An 8,306-nucleotide genomic window follows, 5' to 3' on the forward strand; every position below is an offset into this window, starting at 1 on the left:
CTGTTTATATATATTATTTAAATATGTTATTTAAATTGTAGGATTGTGGTAAATATGTAATATGCTATACAAATGTGTTGCGGTTTGTTTTTCTGCTATGTACCGTATAGTGCTTTGAGATACTATTGTATAAAAAGCGCTGTAAAATGCAAATAAATTAATTAATGACACGAGTTATAAAGACTAAATGGCTGAATGGCGTTTTCTCATTCTCATACTTTTCTTATGTTCTTATTGTAGTACCAGGGTCTACTTGGTTATTACAATGTAATTATAGGACTATACTTGTACCTTGTTTCCTTCAAGGTATCGGAGATTCAACATCCTGGGAACGAACAGCAAAGCTCTGAATATGGCAGAGAGCACCAGCGGGAGTATGGTAGCTGAGTTCAGACATCTGGTAAGTAACTTGATGGTCTAATCAAGAGAATCTGTCCATGCAGTATACCCGGGGGGCACTGTAATATGTGCGGGCCAACGCGGAGAAGATGTCTGCTCCTATAGAGAGTTTTAAAAATTATAATATACTGGAAAGTCAAGTTGCCACTTGCTAGAATCTGGAGCTGGATAAAATAAATCCAGTATATCCAGACTCCTGGATTAGTTCAACAAAATATTTGTAACTTCTGTTTGTACAACGTCAAGGTTAAAAAGTGAGCGAGTGAAAATAACATTTCGGAGCCGCACGCCTTCGTCCAGATTTACGAAACGTTGATTTGACTTGTTCACTTTTTAACCTTGGTGTTGCACAAATGAAAGTTCATCATACTTTGAACTAATCCTGAGTGCGGATACTCTCTGTTGCAAATGACAATATACTGGAAGCAAAATTCCCAACTACACAATGAAGAAAGGGAATGAAAATCTGTTTGGAAGAAAGGAAACAGGGTAACACTTTACATTGTAATTACTGTGTATTTACATAGTAGTTAGTAAAAACGTGTGCTTACACATAATTACAATGTTATTACACTTCTCACTCAATCTTCACATAACCTTTTCTGTTTATAAATTGCATTCCAGACACTCAAAGAACAGAAGGCAGGCTGCGGAGGCAAAGGCAGTAACGATGTAAGTGCCTGTCTTCTGGGATTTTAGAACACAGTGAAACGGCACAGCTCTAGCTATGACTGGCCTAATTTAAACCAGTTACCTATTTTATAAAGTTGGATGTTTTTATTATTGTTAAATGTTTTTATCTAATAGCAGGGTACAGCCATTGAATTTACAACGTGTCTTAAGTATTTCTAAATTTACCACGATTGTGGGTTGTAAAGGTGAGGAAAGGACAGCCTTTTCTTGTTTTGAAATCAACACATTAATGAATGGATTTATTTAATACCTGCCATATGGTGTTTTTTTTTTTTTTTATTTAAATACTCGTTACTGCAGTTAGGAAGTATCAGCACACCCCTATTGTATAGTACTAGTTTGAGTTCAATTCCCTTCTTTTCTTTGCAGGGGGCCCTGAGTGTGACAGAGGAGCTTCATATCATTAGTTTTGAAGCTCTGTTTGAACGTCACGGTCTTTCTGTGAAACTCCAGGTATTTAAGATGTGTTTTCTAGTCCAGGGTAAAAGGCCCTCGGATTCAGCAGACATTTTTACTCCATGTCCTTCTCCTGATTCTTGGTTTCAGATCGCTTAAAAAAAGAAAAAAAAGAAATCACAATATCTTTTTATTATTATTATTATTTTTTTTCAGATTTAAAAAATGTCAGGCTTTGTCAACAAATTCAATTGCATATTAAAGCACTAGATTAATTTGATCAACCTGTACCTTGATAAACTAAAGCTGGGTTTTTAGAGCATTTTACAGCACTGGGTAGTCCCTGGGGATTGAATTAACTGCCTGTATCAGGGCTGGCCAAAGTTACACTCTGTTTTTTTATTTCCAGCCCTCTGCTAAATTGTTTAATTGAACCCATTAAACTTCCATCCTGAACCTGAAGTCGTTAATTATATATTTTTTATCTGTTATCCCCTTAAGACAGGGTTCCCCAATCCTGGTCCTCTGCTGGTTTTCATTCCAACTGAAACTTTTTACTTGTTTTCAGCTCTTAATCAGTTGCATATTTCAAGTTAGTTATAACATTTTATAAGTAACTTGAACTCTGCGACTGTTTTAAGAGCTAAAAACAAGTAAAAAGGTCTAATTAAGCAAAGTATCAGTTCAATGAAGGGTCTAGTTAAGTAGTTGAGAGCTCAGTTGGAATGTAAACCAGCAGACACAGAGGGGGTCCCCAGGACCAGGGTTGGGGAAACCCTGTACACAAGGAATTGAGCGGTTGTTCATATGGTTTGACTCAGGTATCATGAGGAGGAAACTGACCATTTGGATGACCAGATCCAACCTGTCAGTAAATGTTAAACCCTGTTTCGTGCACCTCATTGCAAAAATAAGAGTTAGCATCATTTTATTGGTAACCCTTGTAACGTTAAAGCAGGGGTCTCCAACCCTGGTCCTGGAGGGCCGCTGTCCCTCCTGGTTTTTCTTCCAACCTTAAATTCCTGAATTGGCCTGATTTTTTAAGCTTCTAATAAGCATTTAATTGGCCCCATTCAGTAATTTCGAGTACAGTTGGAACAAAAACCAGGAGGGACACCAGCCCTCCAGAACCAGGATTGGAGACCCCTGCCTTAAAGGGTTAAACCTGAAGTGGACTGGCCCTCAAGGACTGGGTTTGGACACCCCTGACCTGTATAACCCCAGGATAATTCTAAATGAGCCCCGCAGTACCACAGTATGGCACCTCTTTATACTGTACAAACCAACACACAGAAATCTGTTTTTCCACACAGGCCTCCACTTTGCCAGTGGTCATTATCTCCAACTCCAGCCAGCAGCAGAGTGCCTGGGCCTCAGTGCTGTGGTTCAACATGCTGTGCACCGACCCCAAGGTAAGAGACAGGAGGGACTCACCTGCTGGCCACTGTAGGCTTATCACAGATTTCATTATTTCCGTGAAATATGTAGCTCCCTGTGAATTTCTGAAAGATTAGTATAAATATGCATAGTAATTAACACTTAAAATATAAAAAATAGTAAGTACAGCAAATGTTTGCTTTACTGACGCACTTCCTCTTACTTTTTAGGAACCTGGCAGCCAGTTTAGTTTGCTCCAAATCGTCATTAGCCCAATTCTTATCTAAAAAGAAAAAAAACACCAATTCTAAAGCCAATAAGGAACAACTGAAGAGCACTTGGAATCCTCCAAACTAAAAGCCGATCAATTCTGGCTTAGTAACTTTGTCGTTTGCCTATTTGCTGAATGCCAATTGGGAGTTGGAAGCTGTGAGAGTACAATACAAATTAATTTCTACATAGCGCCCTTCACACCATGGCATCCTAGAGCGCTGTACAAAGTTAAAAGCAAAACAAAATAGCTCATGTGTATGCTGCAGTTACAACCAATTATTTAAAGCACATTAAATATATGTTTTAAATTTTTTGTAACAAGTGAAAGTTCTGTATTTTCTGATCTCAAAGAACGACTAGGAATATACAGAGAAAGCAATCTGGCAGCTGCGTTTCAAACAAGCTGAAGCCTTCTAAGTTTAGTGGCAGGTACCAACAAACAAAGAACTGCAAAGATCAAGACGAGACGTTATAAATGCATGTATCAACACCTCTGTATCCCTCACTTCCAATACAGATTTTAATTTGGCAACAGTACTCGGATGATTAAGATAAGATATTGTGATAACAGAATTAACATGGAAGTCAAAAGAAAGCTCGGAGTCCAGGTGTAGTTGGGAATGACCTTGTTGATTTTCTGTGCAGGGCCTGTCTTTCTTCTCCAGCTCTCCCGTCGCTACCTGGCCTCAGCTCTCGGAGATGTTGAGCTGGCAGTTTCTCTCCGTCACCAAGAGAGGTCTGAATAAGGAGCAGCTGCGCATGCTGGCTGAAAAACTCTTTGGTGCGAATCATTTTGATGTATTAATAGATATGTTACATGCATACGGCTACCTCCACATTCACTCATCCTTACACAGCATTGAGATCCAACCCTGTTAAGAATAGTGAAGTCAAACCTGTTTGTATTTTTTTATGTGTTACTATGTTGTGTCTTTTTATTGTATAGTTTGGGCGAGGTTCTGTCTTATAATAAGAGACTTACTAGAAATGTTCCTAGCATAGGATATACCCATGATAAGATGCACAGCTCTGGACAAACGTTTTGCATCACCTACAATTTTAGGATTTTAGACATGATTTATAAAAAAAAAAAAAATATATATATATATATATATATATATATATATATATATATATATATATATATATATATATATATATATATATAAACATTTTAGTTCTTTTATTTAGCATCATGTAATGAAAGAAACTGCAAAATGATATACCTACCGGAGGCCATAATAGTAATACAGTACAATATTTCATCTTCATTTAGAAATGTAACATTTTTCAATTTGTCAGTTTTTCTTTAAGTATATGGAAAACTACAAAGCGGTATGTAATTCAATATGTTAACGTAACATTATTCAGCAGGTTTCTTTCCACTTTATGAAGCAAAATGAGTTCCTACAGGGTGATGCAAAACATTTGGCCATAGTTATACTTTGAATTTTCCCTGATTTTGTTTGATTTATTCTTACTATTGATGTTGTACAGGGCGCCAGCTGAGCTATGAAAACTGCCGTCTTCCTTGGGCCAGATTTTCCAAGGTATGTACAGACCGTGGCCACTTTAATAGAAACTGTAGGAGTCCCATCCTTAGGGAGTATGACGCTCCTTTAACGCAGTGTTCGCAGGCTCATATATATGGAACTGCAAATCCTCTTTAAAAACACAAATATTCAGCATCTTTTGTATCTTGCAGGAGAACTTTCAGAACAACAACTTCTCATTCTGGGCCTGGATTGACGGGATACGGACTCTGGTGAAGAGCTACCTGGAAGACCTGTGGAATGAAGGGTGAGTGCTCTGGAAACAAAGGGGCTGTGTGCATGAGAACTACCACAAGGGGGCAGTGGTACACAGCGAGTTGTTCAACTTTGTACTGTGACACAAGGTTTTAGTAAAACGGATGCAAACTAACATTTTAAGTATTTTATTCGCTTTTTTAGTTGTTTTTCTTTTAGATAATTTCTCAGGATCTCAAGAAAACGGTCTTCTGCTTTCCGGAGATAGATAAACGAGCCGTATATGTCAGTGTGACAATAAAGTGGACTGTTGCTCTTGTTTTTGTGTGCAGGTACATCATGGGGTTTGTGAGCAAAGGGAAGGAGAAGACTCTGCTCAAGAAACAACAGCACGGCACCTTCCTGCTTCGCTTCAGTGAGAGCTGCAAGGATGGGGCTATTACCTTCTCTTGGGTCGACCACTTCTCCAATGGTGAAGAGACAATATCACACTGACATACTTTCAAATGCCATTTTACAGGTTTCATGAAATAATCTCTGATGGGGATTTGTCTTTGTGTCGTAGGGAAGAGCAACGTGCGTACTGTGCAGCCCTTCACTAAGAACGACCTCTCCCAGATTCCCTTCGTGGAAATCCTCAGGAATTTCCAGATCCTGGTGGATGAGAACGTTCCAGAGAACCCTCTGAAGTTCCTGTACCCCAACATCCCCAAAGATGATGCGCTCTGGAAGTACTATGCAGAGAACGACGCAGGTATGGAGGACGATTACTTTGCAGTGCAGCAGGGGGTGGATGTCTCATCTCATTGTGCTACAGCGGCCCCTGCTGGTCAGGTGGAGATTTCCCAGACTGAGCCCTCCAGGGTGCTGTAACTTGGTAACAGCATTTGCTTAGGTTTGGTTTATAGGCGATTTTATATGTGATGAGTTCTTTTAAATGTAAAAAGAAGAAAAATAAGTCTTACTCCTATTTTTTTTTTTTTTTTACAGATGGAGAAAACCCTTATAAAAAATACATCAAAACCAAATTGATTATCGTCACCTCAGAGTAAGTTTGTTTCCCCCAGTCCTGTAGCTCCCTCTCTGTGGATTAATCTGCACTGGAACCAGTGTTGAACTACAATGTCTGTCTGTAAAAATATGTGAAACCATATTTTTTATTATTTAAGGTCCTTGTCAACTATTCCCAAAGTAAACCCGTTGCTCACCATTGCCCCCAGGAGAAATCCCTAGCTCCCCATCAACATAGATTCTGTTCTGGGAAGCACTAGGCTTCTGTGAGTCATCTCTGCTCTGTGCTGGTGACTTAACCCTTTGCAGTCCATTTATTAAGTGCGCGTCAGGCGCGTCGGGTCCAATTTATTTTCACACGCGCAGTTAATTTTAGACGCGCTGTTTAAAAGTTTGTTTTTTTTCAGTCAAACGGGTTTAAAAGGCCCTGCATATCAACAAAGCACTCACTAGGCCTCTCCAGCCCCGCCCCACCCTTTCGTTCGCTATCGCTTGCACATATGCTAATAAATAAATAATAATAATAATAATAGTCGTACATACCGATCGATCATCTCCTGATCACTCATTTTATCACCAAACTCCTTAATAATGCAATCCAAGTCATTATTTTATTACTATAACATCTCAAAAAAGCTCTGCAAATGTCTGTGATAGTCTCTGTGCGCTGATACAGTAACAGCCAGCTTGTTTCCTTATGACCGCCCATATGGGATGCCAGGGGCATGTATGACTATTCATGAGATACGCCTTTTTTTTTTTTTTATCAGCTTGTCTTGTCTCCTGTCGCTCCCACTCGGCCATTGAATGGTTTTCTCAGCTTTTTCCTGAGAAAACGACTAGAAACCCGTTTTTTGCATTTTTTTGATGATGTCGGACCTGATAGGAATAATTACAATGTTGGACCAGGTCCGACATAGGACCGCAAAGGGTTAAGCACATGGAACTTGAGCGGGGGAACTAAATTCTACCATCGCCCACAACGCTGGAATAATGAGTTTAAAATAACAAAGAGAAAAGCACCTACTAAAAGCAAGTTTACTGGTTCTTGTATAGCAAGTATAATTATGTTTTTCATATATAATTATAATGTCAGACCAGGCTGTTGACTCGGCAGAATCTGGTTTGAACCCCACCTGGTTTTATTTATCTGGTTTTTAATAACCATGCGCAAATAATGCCTGGGGAAATATCACTGCTCACGTGAATAGAAAAAACAGCCTAGAAGTAATTGCTCGTAATTGCTCTGTGCATTTAATGATTCAGACAATTGCTTGACGTGGCGTTCGGCAGTTTTGGATCAGATGATACAGTGTGATTTGATTGCGCTTTTCCTGTTGTGATACAATCCATATTTTGGATTTTGTTTTAATTTTTTACAGCGTGTAACGCAGGGCTTTTTTGTATTTAACATTTTAATGCTATAGTGTTAATTTGGATGCTGTGTTAAATTTATTATGTCCTGTTGTGTTTTCATACCGGCCACTCCAATTTCTTACCTGCACAGATTATGTAAAGACGTTTGTTTTAGTGGACCGGATATTTCACGTGTTTTATATATTTTTTTAAAATGTAGCGATTTTTATTCTACCGTTTTTTCACTTACAAATGTGGTTTTTCATGATGTGCTTTTGCATTGCACACTGTAGCTTTTAAAGTTTGTTCGGTGAAAATATTTGAAACGACAAAACAGTGGACATACTGCAGCAGCTTTGAATTGCATTTCACCAGTCAATAAAATATGTTAACTTGATTCTTTAGCGGGGACTGTGTGCTGTGCTCTACCTTTTGAATTTTAAGCATGCCTAATTGTAAACGTAATCTACCTACTGTTAATAATGCTGCCCCCGACGCCGCCACGCCCAACCCCCCCAATGTTAAGACATGATATAGGCACTAGATATATTTTGGTAAAGCAAACTGAGGAATCCTGCCTGGTGCAACTATTCAAATGATTCTCTGTTGCTTCCTTTAGCAAATCAAACGACGTTCAGTCGGCTCAGTCTACAGATACTATAAACGACTCCCTAGCCACTCCTGACTGTCCAGGGGATGCTCTGCCACAGAGCACTGGCTGCGCAACACAAAATGAAGAAGCACCACCTGGTGAGTTAGCTTTGCATGCGGGTGACACTGGAGATTAGATCCCTGTGGCTTTCAGCAGGTCCTTATGCAAATTGCTTTACATGCACGCAGTTACATGCATGTGTGTGTTTTTTTTTGTCCTTTTTATGAAGTTTGCAATACTTTTTTTATTTTTTATTTTTAATGTATCTTTGTTTAGATTCCAATCCAGTGGTGTGCTGCTGAAATTCAGGACGAGCTGCGTAGTTCAAACAACACTTCCACCTATACGTGTTTTATAACAACTGTCTGAAATCATTTCAGATTCCTATCTTTCCTTGAACA

General features: G+C 39.0%; 1 protein-coding gene and 1 long non-coding RNA gene across 5 annotated transcripts in view; one reads left to right on the plus strand and one right to left on the minus strand.

Annotated features, from left to right (window-relative positions):
* The window catches only part of LOC117401040 (signal transducer and activator of transcription 1-alpha/beta), a 32,101-nt gene that overhangs the window by 20,039 nt on the left and 3,756 nt on the right, over positions 1-8,306 (plus strand). For 2 of the 3 annotated variants that reach the window (XM_034001438.3, XM_034001439.3), the window contains 11 exons: positions 307-400; positions 1,024-1,071; positions 1,462-1,545; positions 2,802-2,900; positions 3,784-3,919; positions 4,636-4,688; positions 4,844-4,938; positions 5,219-5,358; positions 5,452-5,640; positions 5,877-5,934; positions 7,873-8,003. In XM_034001438.3, the coding sequence (XP_033857329.3) occupies positions 307-400; positions 1,024-1,071; positions 1,462-1,545; positions 2,802-2,900; positions 3,784-3,919; positions 4,636-4,688; positions 4,844-4,938; positions 5,219-5,358; positions 5,452-5,640; positions 5,877-5,934; positions 7,873-8,003 (1,127 nt within the window). The remainder of the gene's footprint in view (positions 1-306; positions 401-1,023; positions 1,072-1,461; positions 1,546-2,801; positions 2,901-3,783; positions 3,920-4,635; positions 4,689-4,843; positions 4,939-5,218; positions 5,359-5,451; positions 5,641-5,876; positions 5,935-7,872; positions 8,004-8,306) is intronic. The other variant, XM_034001440.3, reaches the window with a different exon arrangement.
* Positions 1,508-6,567, minus strand: LOC131720880 (uncharacterized). 2 transcript variants are annotated; one of them, XR_009319752.1, is made up of 4 exons: positions 6,441-6,567; positions 3,089-3,148; positions 2,923-2,990; positions 1,508-1,642 (listed from the first exon to the last, which is right to left on the minus strand). It is a non-coding gene; the product is annotated as an uncharacterized LOC131720880 (long non-coding RNA). The 2 variants fall into 2 exon arrangements; XR_009319751.1 differs by lacking the exon at positions 6,441-6,567 and adding an exon at positions 3,764-3,885.

Source organism: Acipenser ruthenus, chromosome 45 (assembly GCF_902713425.1).
Source record: "Acipenser ruthenus chromosome 45, fAciRut3.2 maternal haplotype, whole genome shotgun sequence".
In the NCBI taxonomy this organism is placed as follows: Eukaryota; Metazoa; Chordata; class Actinopteri; order Acipenseriformes; family Acipenseridae; genus Acipenser; species Acipenser ruthenus.